The following is a 22959-nucleotide window of genomic DNA, read 5'->3' as shown; positions in this document are numbered from 1 at the left end:
ACACACATTCACACACTGGCGATGGCAAGCTACATTGTAGCCACAGCTGCTCTGGGGCGCACTGACAGAGGCGAGGCTGCCGGACACTGGCGCCACCGGGCCCTCTGACATACATGCATGCATGTATCTATGTAACTCTTATCCAACACAGGGTCACAGAGGGGGTTGGGCCAGCTGGCATGGACACATTGGTATTTAAATGATGCTCAGTTGCTTCAGGGGTCCAGTGTGTCAAGAAAATATTCCCCACACCATTACACCGCCACAACGATGAACCATTGATACAAAGCAGAATTGTTTTTTACATCAATTTCTGACCATTTCCTGCAATTCGAGACTCATTGGAGCATGCAATGCGTTATCATTCTTTCACTGTCAAATTGCAGCCTTTTTCCTGTTCTTATCTAACAGGAACAGCACCCGGTGTGGTCTTCTGCTGCTGTAGCCCATCAGTTTCAAGATCTGAGGTGTTGTGAATTCACAAATGCTCTTCAGCATACACTGACTGCAATGAATGGTTATTCTAATCGGGGCTCTGGCATCAACCAAACATTTTCACCCAAATAAACTGCCATTCAGGGGATATTTTCTCTTTTTAGGACCATTACCTTTGAACTTTAGAGAGGGCTGAGCAGGCAGCCAGCCTGCCGGGTCAGCCGTTTCTGAAATATCAACATCTGTGCCCTGTTTAAAATCACTTAAATCAGCTTCCATCTCCATTCTGATGCTCAGTTTGAACTTCAGCAGGTGACTGGCTAATTGGATTAGGATTAACAAGCAGCTGAACATGTATACCCAATGAGCTACTGAGTAATTTATTTAGTCAATCTGAATCATCTTCAGAGCCTCCTAACTTGAGCTTGCAGAGTTGCATTAGTAGCTTGCAAGAGAGATATTGGTAAGTGACTTAAACTTCACTTACACGAAAAAGGACCAAGTTGCCTCCTGTCAACATAATCAATGCAGTAGTTTTACTTTCACTTTGTAGGCGTAACGTTTCCTGTCTCTGAAATGTGCAGTTAGTGCAACACGAAAGTCGGATCTACTGAATGTTAGACACAGGTCTCCATGTGGTTTTGAAAAGTTAAGCCCATGGAAGTCCCTCAGAACTTCATTCTTTCAATTAGCCAGCAGGGGGCAGCTCCTCTGGATATAAACAAGCCTAATGCTAATTGAAAACTTCAGTAAACAGTTTACCGATGAATCACGAACACTGGTTTCTGATCTCATTTAATACAGCTTGACATTCATCGTGTAAATTATGGCCTTCTTTAGAATAAAAAAACGCAGGGTGAGCTTTGAAACCCCAAGCCAACGTCTTGAAAAGATGATTTTAGTGGGTGACATCATGTCTGGCTACAACCATTTTTTCTAAACAACCTGTGTGTCAGAATTAGTGCACACAAATCAAAAGCTGTTGTGGGAGAGCAAAACAACAACAAAGTCTGATTAATTTAAAGTTATTGGTACTGCTGAGCTTTCAGGAGATATCCAATCCTCTTTTGCTATGTATGACCATTGCTCACCCTGAGCTGGATAATTTAGCAGATATCAGTAGTTTATGATTAATAGAGTAGGTGTGCTTTGCAAAAAAAAAAAATTCACTCACATATTCTGAGGGCGTCTTGTCCAATCAAGACACATAGGCAGAAGTGAATTAGTAAAAATCTTTGTTTACTTTGCACACAGCAGCCTCCTGTGAAATCCTAGCTTATGAAAAGAAAATAACTTTCTTAGTTTCTCTTTTGATTTGTTCGCAGTTATGTTAGACATAATCTTACTGTTAGTCACTCAAATGTGCTCTGCATGTAGCTTTGCTTTATCCAAACCAGTTGTTTATTTCCAGTATGTCAATCACATGTTTAATTACTGATTCCTTCAAATCTTAAAAGGTGGTGCCACTGTGTGATTTTCAAACATTTATAACTTGACTGTTTTGATTGTTTGTTTACAGCTTTGCCTTCACAGCATTGCACTCTATGACTCCTGCTGACAGCATCTGGTTTATCTGTGGGGATGTGAAGCCGTACTCCTGTAGGACCTCAGCCGTGTGCTCTCCAGTAACGGGGTCGGAGGTGAGGCAAGGCTCAGCAGGAGTGCGAGACAGAACCGGGGCTGGTCGGGGGCTTTCTTCCCCACTGGAGTCCTTCATGAAAGAGCCTCTTTCCCGGTTATGTGGGTGTGAGCTCACCTGGTCAAAAGACAACACAGGTGTAACACAAGCATCAGTCCCATCAAAAATCTCTGACCACTCCGCCTGGCTCTTTGAGGCAAAACGCTCTGTGAAGATTCGTCTGAGCTCTGGCCAATCATCAAAGCTCATCTGAGAAGGCAACTCTCCAGCATCCAACTCTAAGCCTAGAAAGAAAAAACAAAAAAACAAAACTTTTTATGACCCAAAAGTAATATCAAGTTAAATAAACTTCAGTATAACAAGCTGGTGCAGAAGCAGCCAACACTTTCATCTCAGTATGGGCTGCTGATCTTGCTGAAGGTCCAAGTTGGCCACATAATGTAATCATTTTAACCACTCGTTACTCTGCTCTACTAAATAATGAATAATGACTCCATGTGCAGGATTTAAGCACTGACTTTAATATAGCAGTTTTTTTCTGTAATTTCTTATGCACAATTTCTCTTTCAGCCAAATACGACAGACAGGAGTGATCAGCAGCGCAGTATTTTCATATAATGAATACATAAAAGGTATATATATATATATATATATATATATATATATTAGGGGTGCAACAATATTCGTATCGATATTGAACCGTTCGATACAGTGCTTTCGGTTCGGTACGCATATGTATCGAACAATACAACATTTGTAATTTATTTTATCAACTTTCCTTCTGACGATGCTGTCTGTGTTGAGCGCTCAGTGAATCTGCGTTCGACTACTCCGCCTAGGCTGCACTGTCGAGCGCAGATCCACTGAGTGCTCCACACAGACAGCATAGTCAGAAGGAAGAGCGCAGGGCACCTCCCCCACCCTCATTCAGATCTGGCGTTTGGAATTATTTTGGTTTTCATGTGACGTATGACCCTGAAGGTAAGCGAGTCATGGACTAAAGTAAAACAGTATGTTGGATGTGCCATGCAATGCTCAATTACATGGGTGGGAACTAGTGTGTTAGCGCAGTTAGCTCGTTAACGTGTTAGCCGTCTAGCCCCATGCACGGGGCGATCGGCGGTAGCTCGTTAACGGAGATTTGCCGTGTTGTGGTGTTAAGGTCATTTCAACGAGATTAACCTGAAAGCACTAGTAGGAACACAACGAATATGACTGCACATTTACACCGACATCATCCTAGTGCAAAGACAAAAACAACAAGCATGCTACTAACTTTAGCCGAGTCATTTAGACAGCTGTTAGCACATGATTCTCCTTATGCTGCTGAGAATATAGCCCAGAAGAAGCGGATAGTATAGCTTTTATTTTGGAAAGAGCCATTTCTCTGTAATAAACTCTCTTTTCCAAAGATGAGTGATTCCTCAATCAGATACAGGGCTTGCAATATCGCTAGCCCGACGTCCCGGAGCTAGCGATTTTTTCAGTCGGGCTACCAAAATCTATCTCTTCCCTGCCCGTCGGGCTATTGTAGGAAGGAAAAATATATGTCAATGCTTTTGCATTCTTTCAGAAATGTAGCTGGGTAATTATGTCATTGGCATCGGTGAGCCACTGTCAATATGTGACATATTGAAATCGCGTTTGAATTTGCGCTTGTTTTTTTGCTTTCACTTTGCAATCGTGCGAACTGTGTATAGAGAGCGACAGCACTGATCTGTGAGTGATGATAATTTGTGCACCAATTCCTCTGACATCGTCTTATTAATCGTTAGCTTACTATGCAAACATGACAAGTGAAATCTCCCGCAGCAAGCTTAAACATGTGAGAGGTTGATCGCGCAGAGAATCGCTGAGCTTATGTGAGTGCGTGTGTAAAAGCATTTCAGTTCTGCTGAGCCAAACAAGACAGGTCAGGGTGAAGAAGTGACAGCCAAAGAAAAGCTTACCACAAAACGGAGAAGTTATGACAAATCAGACTATAAGGCAAAAAGAAAGTGCAGCTTTATGGTTTCATGGACAAAATAATTTCTGTGGCTGCAATATGACGAGCTAAATAACCAGGGCTGCACATAAGTGGTCCGCAGGTGCGCATTCGCTGTCAAAATAAAAAACACGCACAAGGGTTAGGGTTAAATTTAAAAACTGTACTTTTGAGTTAAAATATATATTTATAATTTTAATAAATGACAAATTAAAAATGCATGAACATTTTTTTTGTATCGAAAAAATATCGAACCGTGACACCAAAGTATCGAACCGAACCGAACCGTGAATTTTGTGTATCGTTGCACCCCTAATATATATATATATATATATATATATATATATGTAAAATATGCTAATATATATAAAAGGTAACTCTATTTATAACAGTGAATGCAATCATTACTGTTACTGTGAGTAGAAAACTGAAATCGATACTGTCAGTTTTACTGTGTGGAGGCGTGGGGCAGTGAACTCAAGGGGGCTGGAGGGACATGCAGTGATTTGACTAAGGAGGTTTCTCCCTTTATACATAGTGAAGCCAGAGACCAGAGGAAGAGTGTGTGCTGTGCTGCCAACTGGCTGAAAAGTCGAGAAGCAGGTACCAAAATGTACAGCCATATATGTGTCGCTTAAAAAAACCCTCCCAAGCATAAAACATCACAGACTGTCAGGTCAATCTCTACAGTGGTGCCAAAACCAAGCTGGTATGTCGGACCCACAAGCCATGCCCAGCCATTGCAAATTTTGGCGCAGTTACTGGCTGAGATGAACCATGATCAGGTGGTCACTCATTTGGAGTAGCTGGAGAAGCTACAAGATCAGGTGGAACGGCAAACTCAGGTCCTGGAGCAGCTGGTCGGGGCTGCAACGTTGCCGCCCCCTCCTCCACTGTTGGTGGAAATGCATGGATGGGGGGCCGTGACGACCCTCAGGTCTTCCTGGAAACGTTCCAGGCCACGGCAGAGACATGGCAGTGGCGGAGTGGGCGCCACGGCTGCTTCCACTGCTGTCAAGGGAAGCTCAGATGGCAGCTCTGAGTCTGGCGCTGACCTCGCGCGGCAGCTTCACTGACATCTGCTGGGAAGTGCCGGACCGATTGGGCCTGGAGGCTGACTGGGGAGGACCATCCGTTTGTGTGGGCCCGGAAACTGCACAACGTGGTGGCACTGTGAATGCGGGGTCCTGGAAGTGCGGGTCCTTAGAATGAGGTCCCGCCAGCTCTGGAAATTCTTCCCACGGGACATTTCCCACTGGGGCAGTTTCATGATGACAAACTACTCTCAGGCATTGACCTAGAAATTGATGGTGACATGCTGCACCCTGAAGCCGTGCAGACCTACCAACGCTTCATATTACTGAGAGATAAGAGGCGGCTCGTCATTCTTTTTTGGCCATTTTTAGAGAAATGTTGTGCAACATAATACTGACCTATGAATCGCCCAAGCCTCAAAAAGGCACCGAACTCAGGGGATGACAGTTTGACAGGCCTTCAATAGCTTTTGCACCATTGAGCCATTAGCTGAAAACTTGACACATGTGCATGATGTACATTATGTAAAAAATATTGAGGAAACTGGACAGGTGGATAGGAAAAAAAAGTGACAGGACCAAAAAACTCTGCAGCAGATGAGCAGTATCTGAAAGTCACGTCCTTATGAAAAAGGTAAAAAAAAAATCCACACCTGACACAGAAGCTGAGAGATGCATCTGGCCCTTCAGTTGATTCATCCACTGAAGCCTCATCAGAACTAGTCTCAGTGGAAGCGTGGCTCTAAAAACGCTGTTGTTGAGGAAGGCAAACAGGGAGAGAAGGCTGAGGTATGCTAAATTTTCTGTTTCTGCCTGCATTTCCGCCAGTGGTGTTGGGCATGTTTTCAAAACCGATGGAATTACGAAAGTAGAAAACTACTGTCCGATTTTGATCCCCCATGTGATTCCACCCGGAAAGCATCTGATTGGCAACGGCTTCATTTTTCAGCATCAAAACACACTGTCAATGCAGTAAAAGAATACCTGGATAGAAAGAACCCAGACCTCAAGATTACTGAAAGAGTTATCACTGAAAAAGATATTACTGAAAGATCATCTTGACAGAGAACAAAACAAAAAGCAGCCAACATCCAAAGAAGGGCTTTGAATGATCTTCAACAAGTCAGGAGAAATATTCCTGACGACCACTTAAAAATGACAACAAAAAAAAAGCTTGTGTAGGAGAATCCAAGCTGTGTTGAAGAATAAAAGTTGTTATAAGAATTCAGTTTCAGTGTTTGCCTGTTTCAACAAATCGCTGCATTCATTTCCAATTTTCCAAGTAAAATATGAAGCAATGAGGGTTAGCTCGAGACTTTGGCAGTGTACTGTAATGCTTCACTTTGCTCAAATATTGATCAGAGTCATGATTGGATGGGTTACAGGCAGTTTTCTGATTCATTCATTTTTGGATTGAACCTTAAACTTGATTCTTAGCCACCATAAATGTTTCCTATTGTTGATTCAAATAAGTCAACAAACCTTTAAGCAGCTGTTTGTAGAACTGAGGTTCAATGGCACCAACAGCCATGAACTGTCCATCCGAAGTCTGGTAGGTATCGTAGAAGGGAGCTCCACTGTCCAACATATTTTCTCCTCTAGACCGGTTCCACAAACCAATACTACGAGATTTCCATAAAAACGAACCCATATATGCTGCTCCTTCCACCTGAAGAGTATGAGACAGGAAGACAGGGATTCATATTTCATGTCATTGAAAAAAAAGAAACAATTTTCTTTTCATTTTTATTTTTTCCTTTAATTCATTAGTGTGAGTGTAGATAACTGTCACACATATGACAGAGGATATTGTTTTTTTAAGCAGGTTGGCATGAAAATCTTTAGAGAACAGAAAATATAAAGCAAAGATGAAATGTGGTGTCAGTGCAACAACGACACGCACAAATCACATTCTAAATACTAACACAGCTTTCTGTATTCAGAGCTTATTTAAACTGGTGCCGCTTCCACTGCTGCTGAGTAAACAGAAAAAGCTTGATCAAAAAAATAATGAATGCATGACATAAAAAATGCAAATAATAACATTGCTGGGAGGGAATCAGTCAGCAATAGTCCTTCTGCAAAGGCAGTAAGAGAGTAACTACCATCACTCTCTTACTGCTGATTACAATCACTTTGTGTGACCTCTAATTGACAGCATGCTTATTATTAAGGGTTACATGAGCAAATACGTTTAACTGGATTTATCAATACATCAGCTAAACATACATACCACATAATTAACATTTAACTATGGCAGTGGCTGAAGTTTAAGCTTTGAGTCACATTAATCTTGTGCTTGGACTTTGTTTTTTCCCCTCACGTTTTTTTTGTTTTTTTTACTTGCCTGGCACTAGAAGGGTCAACGACAGCACTAAATTAGCACAAAGGCACTAGTACCGGCCAAATGGTTATCATAAAAACCAATGCTGGCATCAGCCCCGGATTTTACAAGCTGTGCATCTATATAATACAGCTCTGTGAGCCGTCAGAGACAAAGCAGAGTGGAGAAAGATCTCCAGCTAGTCGGGGCTTCAGTGATTTCACTGTTACTCGCTGCCAAAAAAACCCCCAAATTATTGTTTGAAGAATATTGCTTTCTCTTTTGATGATCTTCACTCATGAAAAATGCATTTCTGGTTTAGAACAATGAGACCATAAGTGTGGAGTGCAGTGTTAATAGTCTGTTTTCTTGTGTACCTCATACTGTATACAGCAGCTGAATCCACTCATCCCCTCAATAAGATCTCTAAGAGCAAGAGCTGACACAAAAATAGGAGAAAAATAGGAGCTCATTGTCTGTCTTTATTTAAAGCTATAAAACCTGCAATCATTGATGTCTTTAACCGCTTGGAAGCAACGCAAACAACTAAGGAACACAACACTGACATATCATAGATTTTTAAATCGATTTGGCAAACATTAGCAAGCAGCTGCTTATTGGACTTGTGTCTGTATCCACCTGCTGAACAAGCACCCAGTATTTATTATCTTGAGTTATATTTAGCTGTTTTTGTGGTTTCTATTATCATCTAAATACTGCCTGTCTGTTGTCTGCTGCCAAGTATAAAGTGTAGTGTTGAGCGAGCCTTCCAGAGTCGTTTCACTGAAAAGAGCTCGGAGGGCAGTGAGAATGAACACTGAAGCTTCAGAGTAGATTACTAAACAATGGGGGGAAAATCAGCAAAGCAAAGGAAGCTGCACACACAGGTAATCATACCTTCAAGTGACTCTTTCACAATCAATGTTTCTAAATTCCCTGAAATTGTCTGTAAAGTGCCCACAGGTGTGAATTTAAATATGTCCACGTATGTCAGAATGGCAGAAAAGCACACGAGCGTGTAATGCACCCTGCCTTCAGATACAGAGCGTGCTGGCACTGGCTGCAGCCCACCTAAGCATCAAAACGATAGGCATGTCAGGTACGGACGGACAGTAATGGACACTAATAATATAATTGATAGCAGACCAGTGATGTTGAGAGAAAAATTAGAAATCATGTCGAACATGTGTCACAGTTGGTAGTTGTGATGCAGTTGGTGTACTGCTGGGCATTTAATCAGCTCCTGCACTGACACATAGAACAGGCCACAACAGGTGTTTCTACAACCTCACGCTTCATTAAAGAGAATCCAAGGCAATATAATAAACTAATCAAATTGATGTTCTGTCTATGTAGTATCATTAACAACTTGAAAAACAACATCTGCATTATTCTACTTATAGAATAATGAAATTTTTATTATTTTTATGGTTTTTTGCCATTTTTTCTGCATAAAGCTTAACTTCAGTTCTTTTCATAAATATAAAATAGTTATTACTTTTAAAAATTTTAACCCTTTAAACACCAGTTTAATAGTAGAGTCTGGCGCATGTCATTGATTCACATCAACATTGATTATTGAATACCATTGAATACCAGTTAGATCACATAATCCTAGGAACTCATAAAAGGAAAACATCATAAAACCCCAATTTCTTTTCAAAATAATACATGCCATCTGATTTCTTTTCTAACCATGATGGAGGTTAGATGTGTAGCAATAATTAACAGTATCAATGAATTTTATGCGTCTTTGTTTTTTTGTGCAGTGACAGAAGAACAAAAAAACTCCCTCTCAGCTTGTTCGTGGCCAAAAATGGCCACCCCTGTTTATGTTACAAATGTCTATAAAATTCATATATATTAAAGCATTTTTCTACTTTCATTGACTTGATTTTTTAAATTAGCACCAGTCCTAGTCATGAAAACCAAAATATAATTCAAATTCAGATATTATACCCTTTGAATACCAGTCAGATTATGTATTATTACTACGCTTTTGGGGGAAAATAGTAATAGAGTTCACATTTTTTAGCATATGAATGATGAAACCTAATATTTTTTTTTATCATCATCGCAGGTCAGTAACAGTAACAATGTTACTGGGGGGGGGGGGGGTTGAATGAATGGCCAAGAAGAAAATCACAATTTTATATTCCAGTGTGTGCTTCTGTGTTCATCCTCATTAGCAGCAAGATGTACTAACCACAGTAGAGTGGTTTTTGTAGCACACTTTCTACACCTGGTGCAAGGGGCTGCTGCTGCAATCCTGGAGGTGCACCTTTTGCACCTTCTTCTCACTTCATTCACAGCAAAATCTCCAGTGTTAAATTAACACTGGAGAGTGTCTATATGGGTCCACACCTCTGAGTGTTAAATACAACACTGTTGAGTGTTAAATTAACACTTTTGACAGTGTTATATGTTTAAAAGTAACCTAGTCAGTTTTGAAGATTAACAATGGCAAACACTGAGCAGTGCTGATTTTCTAACACTGGAAAATAACTCAAAATGTTAGAAACAGTGCTGTTGTCGTTTGAGCTGCAGCTGCAGCTGCAGCTGCAGGTTTGAACAAAATGTCCTGTGATTGGGTTTTGGTTTTTTTTAGAGTTAACATTTTGGGTATGGTCTCTTTTTATGAAAAATACTGAGTAAAAGTGCTTTTAGCATGTGCTTCAAAGCTGAGTTTGACTGGGCTCAATAGCCTGCATCGACAGAAATTCACTGCAGCATCATTATTTATTCCAGTCTATCTTGCAAATACATGTTTGTGCTGCAATGTCATGCTCAAACACAAACTATTAGATCCTTAAGATCAAACCTATGTCAAAATTGTTTCATTATTTTTGGTCCATTGGAGTGTGGTAAGCCATCAAAGGCCGCTACTAGAAACTCGGAATATTACATGAAATCGCTTGCTTGGCCAAAAATGGGTAAATGATGTAATTTGGTAAAAAACATTAAGTCAAGTCAAGTCAAGTTGGCTTTATTGTCACTTCAACCATATACAGTTTAACAGTACACAGTGAGGCGAAACAACGTTCCTCCAGGAACCAAGGTGCTACATGCAACATAAATTTACAACATAATTTAACAGAAAAACTCTAAACTAGCTAACTAAGAGGCCTAGTTAGCTGGCTAGCTAGACAGACTAGACAGACTGACCTAACATAAATTACAACATAAATTAACAAAAAACTACAATTTTCATGTGTTGAGTTTAGAATGAAAGCATTTTTACCTAAATCGCATGATATAGTACTGTCAGTAACAAGGAATCAAAAAAGGTGGTTATAATGGGTTTCAATTGGCCAAAAATAGCCACGATATAATCAAGAGGAACAATTTGGTGTATAGTGAATATTATTGATATTATTAAGGAGCTGATGTTGAAAATTAAAAAATCCAAAAAAATACACACCTTTGGGAAGTTTCATTCCATTTGCATTAACAGAACGAAAATGGTTGAAAAAAGAATAGTGAAGTACAAAAAGAACAACAAAAAGACAGTAAGCTGGATAGTGGGGGAGAGAAAATGCCACATGCTGAAAGGTTAGTGAATAATCAGAAGCTTATCCAGGGACTAACGAGTGGATAGGATGCACTTCACCAGGACCAACAAAACTGCAGGAACTAACCTCAACCTTCAGCTTGCCTCAAAACTCAAGGCTGAAGAGCCGTGAGACTGAATCAGGTCATTTAAAGCAGCAGAGGAAGGAGATGAAAAACAGGTGGGCGAAGGAACTGATTGAGACTGCATAAAGAACAACAGGACAGAGCCACAGCTCTGGCACCACCCCACAGCTTCAAGCAGTCCACCTGCACCAACATAACATTCTCCTCTTGGAAGCCCAAATGAACAAATGCTCCTAGCAGCAATACTGACAGCCATATCAGGCACAAAATAAAGCTGTAAGTACTGGCACAAAATGCAAGAAGTTGCCACTCTGCCAGCCTCAAACCTTTGAAAATCAAGTTAGAAAGAATAACATAAATACTACAGTATCTTAATTTTGGGTTTTGATATGATATTTTCTATAAATTTGCACATCACAAATAATAACATTCAAAATTGCCTTTCAGTCGCAATTTATCACCATGCCTATTTAGGACATCTCAATAGTAGCTTATCAAAGTTGCTTATTCTTTTTGGTAGTTCAAAAAAACTAAACAACCCCCCACCCCAACAAAAAAAAACCCACTAGTAAATCTGGCCTTAAGAATTCTACAAGTAAAATAAAAATACGTTAAAATTAATTAAATACAATACGAAAGATGCAAGTTTTAGTGTGCAGTCTTACGTTGTGGTTATTAATGGTCTTTTCCCAACACCTCTACAATCTAATCAACTGTCTCTATTCTAATTGGAGGATAGATTTTTTTAAGCCATCATAAAAGTGCTGTACCTGACTGGATTATACTACAGTAAAATCCAGTCAACATATGTACTGATCATGTTTGTATAGGATAGGTAGGTAGGGTAAAACCATAATTATGTATGCATTAATAAAAAAAAATTATTTAACACACATATTATAAGTTTCATAAAAAGGCTGAATTTAAGCCAAAGATTTTATACTGAATTGTAATACTCTGCATTTCGCATCCCTCATTAAGTGGATGCTGACATGCATATGCTTATGCCACTAACAACCTGAGGGTGAGGACACTAAGTAACACAGCATGAAAATTGAAATTACACCAGACCAAACAAACATAAAATGCATTAAACAGTTCTATGAATTTGAATACAGCGCTAATACATACTCTATATTGCCAAAACTATTTGCTCCTCTGCCTTCACATGCACATAAACTTAAACATCCCATTCTTAATTCATAAGTTTAGTATGATGTTGGCCCACCCTTTCCACCTGTAACAGCTTCCACTGATCTGGGAAGGTTTCCCACAAGGTTTTAGTGTGTTTATGGGATTTTTATGGGGTTTGCTTTGTGCACTGGTGCACACAGTCATGTTGGAACGTGAAATTGTACAAAATATCTTGGTATGCTAGTAAGAGTACTAACAGTTGGTTTCACTGGAACTACGGTGCTGAGCCCAACTCACTCTGGTTGCAGCATGCTTTACACTAACGCTTGGATGCAGCTGAGAAAACTACTAGATGTAGTCAATCAACATCACTAACAAGAAGTTAAAAGGCCTTTGCCTTGTCAGGTTTGTTGAACTGCATAAGCAGGGTCTCTCGCAGTGCACCATCGCTGCTGGATGTGGGATGCAGTAAGACAGTCATTTGGAATTTCTTAAATGATCCTGAGGGTTATGGAACAAAAAAGACAAGTGGAAGACCCCAAAAGGTTTCACCAGCACTGAGCCAGAGGATCCAACTGGCTGTCCGTCAAGACACTGGACGATCCTCGACCCAAATTAAGGCCATTACTGATGCCAACTGCAGCCCCATAACAATCAGACGGCATCTGAGACTGAAGGGCTTCAAAGACCTCGTCTCCTTGAACACCACAGAACTGACCGTTTGGACTTTGTAAGAGAGCATCAAACATGGGACAATGAAAGGTGGGAGAAAGTTTTATTCTCTGATGAGAATGTTTTCTATGCGCCAAAGTGGAGGAGGCACCATAATGGGGTGCTTTTTCCTTCAGTGGAACAATGGAGCTTCAGGAGGTGCAGGGGCATCAAACGGCTGCTGGCTATGTCCAGATGCTGCAGAGAGCATCCCTCGTGGGCCCTTGTTTGCATGGTAACAACTGGGTTTTTCAACAAGACAATGCTACAGTGCACAATGCCCACAGGACAAGGCACTTCTTCCCGTGATCTAAATCCAAATGAGAACCTTTCGGGATGGATGGCAACGGAAGTTTACGAAAATGGACAACAGTTCCAGACAATAGATGCCTTTCGTGTGGACATCTTCATCACTTGGAGAAATGTTCCCAGTCACCTCATGGAAAGGCTTGCATCAAGCATGCCACAACAAATTTTTGAAGTGATCAAAAACAATAATGGTGGAGCTACTCACTACTGAGTTCATGTTTGGAACTTTCATTTATGTTTTGGGGGGGTTTACAGTTTTTTTGGAGGTGTGGTCCTAAACTTTTCATCTGCTGTAAAACGGCCTGTTTCAGCTTAAGCATTGTTTTCAAACAATTGTATGCTCAGAAAAATGTTTTGTCTCAGTCCCACTTCTTCTTGTTGCATGTTGAAGCTCTACTTGGAACATTTTTAAGGTCCAAACATGCAAAATATGATTTTTGCCCGTTTTCAAGTGGTGTTAAACTTTGAGCCTGTATTAATACCTTTTACCTTAAGTGGATCTGATAAAACCCCAAATAAATTCAAACTTGTGTACCCAAGTTAAAAATGTAAAAATATTAAACTTCAACCCCTCTCTGAGCTTTAGCACTGCATCTCAAATCTCTCTACAGCCAAAATAACTTTCACTTTCAGAACTTGTGATCAGTGAACAGTTCCCCACAGGGGTGAGATGTGCAGCTTCTTTCAACTTGCGAAACTGCAGCTATCTACTACAGCTGCTGTCTGGCACATCCTTCAGTTATGAAGGGCATCTCTGAAATTACATGTACAGTTTGTTGGCTTTGCAGCTGATGGCACAGCTGCTGTGCTGAGCTGATAGAGTGCGTGAAAAGACAGAGTGAAAAGATCATCTCTAACTTGACCGTCATTCCCGCCGTCAATTACCTGCGATCCATGAGTCTGTAAAACACATTACAGAGCTGCATCATTTTCACGTATTTATGACTTTTAATCTGAAAGGTTTGCTGCTGATCTCAGTAAACATGATCGAGTTTTATCCCTCCCTGTCCAGAGATTTGCAAATATGAGTTAAAGAGAAGCGGTGAAGTGCAGAGGATGCTATGTGGGAAAACAGAAAAAGTCCATCCTAAAAGCAGACTGTTGTCTTAGGAATGCAGAGGAATATCTATCTATCATTTTATAAATACACAGCATTTTATACCGTTGCATTTTTACATGATTTCACACACACACACACACACACATGCACGCACGCACGCACGCACGCACGTACACGCACACGCACACGCACACACACACACGTAACACATTACAACATACCTGTAAATGTTGTTATATGTTAAAGTTCTGAAGTCGTTTAGTTTAAGTTCATATTATTCTATAACATTACACTGACAGCAGCAACAAATAGATAAATAGTCTAATAGGCTTGAGAGTATACAGGACCGCTCAGTTAGTGAAGTATTTTATATAATTATTATTTAAAAGTATCCCACTTCTTGCCCTATGGCAGCTGCTATCTGCTGCTATCTGCTACCCGATCCTGAGTTGGATAGGCAGAAGAGAACAGAAGAATGGATGGATTATGTAAAAACTGTAGAACTGCTGCAACTTCAAGCCACACTGGTAGCTATTTTTTTCTAACAGGATAAAAGGGTTGCAAACGTATTGCACTAAACAAAAATCTCCAAAGGATGTTGTGATGTTCCTGTTTAAAGACAGACTCAACTCTGTTTATCTGAACAGTGCAGCGCATTTGACGTGAGGGCTGTCAGTCTGTAGCTGCACTTCAGAGCAAAGAATACTGCTCTTTTTTTTCAGCATTTTGACAAATCATTGTAAATACTTTAACACTTTCTATCACTTTAATTCAGCCGCCTGGTTCTAAACATTTTTCTGTCATAAGACAAGCTCAGAGCACACATTTATAACTGCTTCACACCCACTAGCATTTTTCTGTCTTTGCCTAATAAACCAGATGTTTGCAAGGAATCCACCTAATGACTTATCCTACTATCACAGGAAATACAATCACTTGAAGATACTCACACGGGCAGCGGAGTGGACATCGCACTGATTACTTTTTTATTATACTACAATAAGTACATTAAACTAATTTTTCATAGTGTGCTTAGTGTTTCCTATGCTCTTGCAGGGGGAAAGGTATAACAGCCACACAGTTTACCACAGTGCAGTGCAACATAAAACAGAACACATAGTCTTAAGTTTGCAGGGCTTCTGTAAGTCTGAATATGTGCCAAGCACTTTGTACCAAGCACCTTAAGCATGTTATGATAAAAACAAAAATTTCTAACTATTACATTTATACAGTTCATGATAGTAGTTGTTTACATCAGTGGTGCTTACCATGCTAGCATCAATGATCTGTCCTTTCCCTGACTTTGTCCTCTCCAGCAGCGCCAGGACAATCCCCAGAGCGCACGTAAGACCACCGCCTCCAAAGTCTGCTAACAGATTCAGTGGAGCGTAAGGCTTCTCGCCGCTGCGACCCAGCCGGGATAAAAGGCCTATGACAGGAATGAAAAAGTAGAAGCTTTACGCAGAAAAACAAGTATTGTTGAGCTCAGTGAAAACAAAAGAGCCACAACAAACAGCAATGCATGAAAGATATTTAGTGGTGCGCAAGTGAACAGAACTCCTTCAATGGGTTTATTTTTCTTCTAGTCTGTCAAATCCATTGCTGGCATTGCTAAAGCAGCATGTAACCTTTGCTTTGTATTTTTTCCCTCCTTTTGCTTTTCCTGTAACAAAGGAATAGCATAAAAGGACCTTGGGGCACCGACTTAGCTTACTGGGATGAGGCGACGACCATATGCTGTATAGCACAGCGTGGCCGGCCCGGGTTCATATCTGACCCGTGGCCCTATAATAAGGCCAAAAAAAATCGTTTCTGTTGTTTTCTCACAAAGTACCATATAAGACAATATTTTTGGCTCGGCTTACATTGATGTCATCATTCCCTTTAATCCTTTATAAACATGGATAGTTTGGCTTGGTGTGCTGCAAAATAAAGCCCAAACAGACTATCAAAACTTGTTATCTAGACCTTTAAAATGCATCCTTGTAAGTGTAAATGTATGTATAAAATATTTCACCTCCTTTGCTGAAACTAAAATGATATTATTAGGAAACCACTAATGGGCTAATTATAACAGAAATGTGTTCTTGAACAGAGTTTTAGGGTGACTGCAAAGACTCTCTGAAAAAAATAAAATAAAATAATGCTGCAGTTAGTGAGTACAATTTATTACCCAGCATATGGCCATGAAAGTGCAAGAGGCCATGCAGATGGCCTTTTTTCATTTCGTAAAGACACCAAACGTAGGTGAAAGAGAGGGGAATGTGTGTGGGGGGTTAAATGCTTTTTAATATATTTTCAAAAATCCATCAAGTTCATCTGGTATAACCGGTGCCAACTGATTGATATTAACAATATGAATAAAAGAAATATCTAGAACCTCTTCTAAAATTCTCATTAATGCTTTAACAAGACTGAAGAAGAACCCTTTAATAAAGCAGTAAATCCTGCTTTATTAAAGGTTTCTTGGGGCTTGTTTAATTGGAGGCACAACTAGAAAGTACGTTTACATTATCAGACCTCATTTGGGAGTTTGTAGTCATACGCCCACTTGTCCTTTTAATAGATAGACATGCTCAACTGCTCATTAACACAAATATCTGAGTGAGAGCACGTAAGAATGTATGTACGCTAGTCTGCTGAAATGCAAGCTCTGCTCTAATTACACCTTACGATGCCCAAGTATAGCGACAATAAAGGAATCTTTACCTTTATCTATCTGATCAGCCAATAACAATTGAGTGTATTTCGGCATGCAGACATGATCAACACAACCACCACGACATCAGAATGGGGAGGAAAAGTGATCAAAGTGGCTTTGAATGTGATATGATTTAGTTCCGAGATGTGCAAGTCTATATTTCAGAAACTCTTGATCTACTGGGATTTTCCCACACAACCATCTCTAGGCTTTACAGTGAATGGCCAGAAAAGGTCCCTGCCTCCGGTTCTTCTGGTGAGATGCCGACATCTTTATGAGTGACTTAAACCCATTCCCACTGTTCTCAGAGATTCACACATTACACTCTTGTTAAGATTTTAATTTTTTTAGGGTTATCCCAACCTCAAATTATCAAGTTCATGAAGGCTCCCTTGTCATTTCAAACCCTTTTATTCAAACCCTGTGTCAGTCTGCAGTCCTTCACACAGTTTATAGCGCTGCCATGAAGTTTTAAAATGGGAACTGGGAATGTGAGTACATACCTTTTTATATATGAATTTTAAGTTTGAAGAAATGGTTCTAACTACACTGTTTTGAAAAAAACGAAACAAGGAAACAGTTTAATCACAAAGCCAGAGAAGGATAAAAAAAAAAGCCTTTGTGGTTGTTAAGGTAACGCCACATGGTAGGTAAGAAAATGTTAACATTTCTATTTAAAGAATTTTGAAATGATGCTATTTAAATATGTTGGTGTTTAATGGATTGGCCCATATTCTCTCAGTGTATCCTGGTTCTGCTGCAAAACACCTCACCTTGGAAGTGACCAGGAAGCATCCTAGATCAGTGCTTAAACCACCTTAACTGGCTTCTTTTTTTAAACATGAAGGAGCATTGAGCTCATTTCTAACTGTGAGATGCAGACACCCTTAAAAGGGCCTGTTTTCACAGCTCATGTGCACACGTAAAAGAAGGATAAAATAAATGTCAATTAATAATAAATACATATAAATATTTGATGAAGTCTGCAGTCTTATGAGTCTAAAATTTTGATCTGAAAGCATTAACAGTTGTGTTACCTGACATGGCAGTGTAGTTGATGTCATGCCCAGCTACGGTGGCATAAGATCCACTCTGACCATATCCAGTCAAGCGAGCGTAGATCAGCCGAGGATTTTCCTTTAATAGCTCATGTGGACCAAGGTCAAGTTTCTCCATAACACCTGGGCAGTCAAAATTAAGTCCACATGTAAATTTAATCACACATTACCTTTTCTGTTTCTGCTACTGCTGATGTTGGTTTTCAAAGACTTTCATATTCCTACGTGGCTTGTCACCTTATGTAAACCCTTTGAAGACACATAAGAGTCAATGGCATTTAAAAATTAAGAATCTTCTATGTGTAAAAAAAATAGGAGTATAATAAAACACAAAGTTTTTTTATATAACTCAAAGAGCCATACTTCTGTGTTACATTAGGATATATAGTTTTCTTTCCCTAAATTGCCAACTTGTTATGTAAGTGAATTTATAAGAATTAAGTTGTTTTTAAACATTATAATTACTTAAGTAATTCTGTACATAAGTACAATAATGTTGTAGAGAGCAAGACACCTTGCTGGCACTATTGTGCTGCAGGTCTCACCTTTGCGATACGGCTCCAGGACCACATCAGACTTTATGCAGAGCTTCCTGAGCAAAGCTATACCCTCCGTGGTCTTCAAGTTGATGGCCACAGATCGTTTCCCCCGCGCTTGTGTGTCCAAAGACGTAGGAACTTTGGTCCGGTCCACACGGATCACCTTGGCACCAAAGTCTGCCAGGATCATGCCGCAGAAGGGTGCGGGTGCCAGGCCTGCCAGCTCAATAACTCTAACCCCAGCCAGTGCCATGATTAAAGGACTATAGGATCAAATAACAGAAACTTCTTTCAGTTTAATGCAATCCAATGCAACACCAATAGCAGTAGTTGGGGGGGATGGGGTGGGGAGGCTAATATCAGAGCCTGTGATGTTAGGAGAAATTTAAGTTTAGCTGACAAAAATCTGTTCAGACACACATACAGTCTAAAAGTCTGCCAGTCTATGTCAAAGTGTTTGCAAGAATATGTAGTTCATATAACAGTACGTGTCTCCAGAACAGCAGTTTTCCATGATGACTCACCGACAAACACCCTCAAACTGAGATGAAAACAATAACAGCAACACTGTACTGGCTGTAATGAGGAACCTTTAGCACTAACTGTAAGTGCAGCTTCATTTCTGGACTCAGTGCCAGAAATGGTACGGTCTGATTATGCCCTGCAGCTCAAAGTGGGTGTCACATTGTGACAGAGGAGAAAAAGCTGTTAATAACAGCACAGTAGCAGCCCCATTCCTGGACCGGTAACATCAGTTGATGTGATCTCATTTCTATGTTGCTCATGACCTGCAATCACATGATCTTTTATTATTGTGCCTACATTTTGTGGGAAAGACAGAGAAAGGGGGCCCATTTTATGCTTTGCACATCCGTCAAACATCTAAATTGATGCTGTGGTCATGCTGCAACACAGCAACATCATTTTTTTCTTTTTAAGATGGAAAGCTTTGCAGCGCATCAAAGGGAAACACACAGGCAACCGGGACAAATCTCTGAAAGTGCAATTTCGGGTGAAAAATCCTTGGGCGACAAACCTTCTGTTTAAGGGGAATGAGGTCGACCTTGGCAAGAGTGAGAAATCAAAAAACAGATTTCAAAGCCACATCGTATCAGAGGATCCTTAGAACACTACTCTCTGTGTGAATGCTATTGGCAATGGAGCCAGACTGTGTTAAGAGGCAATAACACACAGCTTCAACACTGTACCTGAGCTGTACTATAATGTGAATTTGCCTGAAGATAAACAAAATAGTGAGTTTTCTTATGGCAGACAGTTTATATATGAAATGAAAGAAACACGCATTTTGGTTTATATAAACATTGGTAATCCAAAGACGAAGACAAATTTGAAGAGAGTTCAGAGGGATGGATGATGCTCATTCAACAGAAACACTCATATTATGAGTGTTGATATTGCATCAACCAGAGCTCTGGAACTTCTCTATTGGGACAATAAAACAGTTTAATTTATACAGCACTGTCATATTAGCTTAATAAGGACTCATAAATAATTACATGTAGCTGCTATGTTTTCTGAAAGAAAAAAATGATCAGACTTTTACTAAATATCAGCTTCAATATTGGTCTTAAAAGTCCTATATTGGTTCTATTGCGTATCTGCGGACTTTCTTAAGTGACCTACCCAAGGTTAAGTGTAAAATTGGTGAGGTTTTAATGTGGTTGGTCTGCTGAAAACAAACCAAGAAAAACTGGATCTGCTACTATTAAGGACATTGCTGTTGTGAAAAAGCAATCAGTGCCAGAGTGACTCCCACAGTCGGTGGAAGTGGAAGTGATTGGGAGCAACAGCAACTCAGCAACAAAGTGGAAGGCCACCTAAAATCACAGAGAGCAGTCAGTGGATGCTGAGGTGCATAGAAGTAGCCAGGTTTCTCCAACTTCCTGAATCAATCACGACAGGCCTCCAAACTTCACATGGCCTTCAGATTAGCTCAACACCATTGCATAGAGAGCTTCATGGTATCGGTTTCCATGGCTGAGCAACTGTATCCAAGCCTTAAATCGCCAAGCGCAATCCAAAGCTTCAGTTAAAGCGGTGTAAAACATGCTGCACTGTGTGGGGACTTGGACTTAGCTCCTTCCTGTTCCAACAAAACTGTACATCAGTCCACAAAGCAGGTTCCACAATGCCATTGGAGGTACAAGTTATCATCTTCCGGTTGAGTGAACGCTGGCGCGACTTGCTGCCACTACTCACCGATATCCTTTTATCTTTTTATATATATTTTTCGATATATCTTTTTTTCGAATGAGTTTGGTGTGGACGAAATTGACTGGCCTGCAGAGACCTGACCTCAACCTGACAGAGCACCTTTATAGCTGCAAAAGGTGGGCCAACATATTTTAAACCCCATGGTTTTTGAATAAGATGTTACTCAACTTCATATGCATGTGAAGGCAGACAAGCAAATACTTTTGGCAAGTAGTGTAGAGTATACTGACAGACTATTTTCTGTTTCAATGTTTCCTATGCATACACCATGTATATAGTTCACTCACACATATATGTATAAAAATATATTGCTTTTTATTTATTTATTTATTTTCCCCTCATTGTATATTGTTTTCCCTTCTTTACTTTTGCACCTTGTGGTCCAGCTGCCCAATTTCACTGTGCAAGAAACTGCACAATGACAATAAAACTCTCTAAGTCTCTAAGTATAACATATACATGTAAATATGTATTATAGTAAAAACATAAGATGGATGTCTGTGCAGGTCCTCAGTCATGCAGGTCATAGTAGATGTTCATCTTTTTGACCAAGAGAAATTGTTTAAGAAAAGGATAAAGGAGGCTGTCTACATCCACTCTGAATGACCGTCACTAAGCAGACACTAACTATCACCCACCTACAATGCAGTCTTGAGATCCCTCCCCAGTCACAATTTGACCCATGCGCCCTTAATAGCTTACATTGTGGCAGAGGGTGGTAATGTTTAAAAAACAATTCACACCTTGAATTATCCTGGGGTATCCACAATAGTGAGTTAATGAACCAGGATCATTAAGAATCTCCAATAGTTGTTTCAGAACTAAAGAACAAGAAAGTCCCGTTGTCTTCTTTTCAAGCACCCAAGACTACCAGAAGAGGACAAACTAAACCACAGTTGAAATAGCCTCCCTGGTGGTCTGCAGCGACAGAGACGTTTAAACTTTAGACTTTGAAACTGGACCTGAGTATTTTATTCAAAGGTCAAAGTGACATCCATTATCAGTGAGTGCAACCATGCACACTACAGTACACAAATGTCCACAGACAGTATAAGATTCTACTTTTATACTGAAATCCTTTCTTTCCGTTACTTTATACTGTCTATGGCACCATGCACACGTAGCTCCGTTTAGTACCCAAGTAACGACACTACACTACCAACAAACTCAATGCTTTTGAGCCAATCACTGACTGCAGTTTGGCCCAAAACGGGCTATTTCTCGGTTACGTTATGCGTCATGAACAGTCGAAGCAACAAGGGGAGGCTACAGCACCACAAGTGGAGCACATCTTCACACTGCGTCCGACACTTTGTATAGCACTAAGGAGCAGTTTGACTTACTTTCAAGGAGAAGACAAGACACCTCTGCTGAAGCTGCGTGCACCGGGCGCCTGAGCAGACTGACGTTACAGTGACCGCTGGATATGTCTGAAACACTTTGGGGTGAATCACGTGTGTACTAAACAACAACTACATGCTTACGACATAACAGTAACAAACTTAAGAAAGAAACACACACGAAACAGTCATACCAAACCGCTCATAACTGTCATAGAGTTACTATCGTAGCTAAATGTATAAAAAGTAATTCTGGCCAAATTACACAGGTGCAACCAACAGGCTGTATAAAACCCAACTCTCACTCAAATATACCGTCCTCCAAGCCTCCTGCTCGTCCTCACCTGTTCAGCTGAAAAGATGTTTTTTTGTTCAGAAGAGGTTTATACGAAGTAAACAACTCCGAAGGAGTTCACTGGGGAGCTAGTTTTAATAGAGTGGTTAACTCCGCCTAGCTGGGCTGCTTGCGGTGTACGCCGGTGAATAATTAGCGAACACCGTCTGTTGTGAAGAAGCAGCTTCCTGGTGACCTCAGAGAGACAACTGCTAGGTTTTCTGGGAATTGTAGTTTCCACGTGTCGCTAACGTATAGGGTAATTTTAAGTGAGTGATTGAATGAAAGAGCATTCAACTCCACAAAATAAAATATGTAAAGACAAAATATTATTTATTTCCATCGTTAAAGGTTATTCTTAGTATATAACAACTTACTTTAGGTTTAAAGACAGTATTCTGAACAAGCTCAGAAAGAAAGCTCAGATTTAAAATGATTGATAATATAAGACAAACATCACACAAACAATGACTTTAGCATTTAGAAG

The 22959-nt window shown here is 40.1% G+C and overlaps 1 protein-coding gene across 2 annotated transcripts; it reads right to left on the bottom strand.

The window, feature by feature from the left end:
* Nucleotides 1–940: 940 nt before the first annotated feature.
* Nucleotides 941–22206, bottom strand: amacr (alpha-methylacyl-CoA racemase). Of its 2 annotated transcripts, none has more exons than XM_085358368.1 (6): nt 22142–22206; nt 18570–18826; nt 18004–18147; nt 15534–15694; nt 6575–6761; nt 941–2358 (listed from the first exon to the last, which is right to left on the bottom strand). In XM_085358368.1, the coding sequence occupies exons 2-6, from the start codon at nt 18814–18816 to the stop codon at nt 1949–1951; spliced, it is 1149 nt and encodes a 382-aa protein (XP_085214494.1). In that variant the 5' UTR covers nt 18817–18826; nt 22142–22206; the 3' UTR covers nt 941–1948. The 2 variants fall into 2 exon arrangements, with proteins under 2 accessions (XP_085214494.1, XP_085214495.1); XM_085358369.1 differs by lacking the exon at nt 22142–22206 and adding an exon at nt 21542–21602.
* Nucleotides 22207–22959: the final 753 nt, after the last annotated feature.

The sequence above is a fragment of the Diplotaxodon limnothrissa genome, linkage group LG7, assembly GCF_057381915.1.
Source record: "Diplotaxodon limnothrissa isolate DT_005_m linkage group LG7, D_limnothrissa_male_GT1.1, whole genome shotgun sequence".
NCBI classification, from domain to species: domain Eukaryota; kingdom Metazoa; phylum Chordata; class Actinopteri; order Cichliformes; family Cichlidae; genus Diplotaxodon; species Diplotaxodon limnothrissa.
Note: the sequence above shows the minus strand (reverse complement) of the source record. Positions and strands in the feature narration are given on the sequence as shown.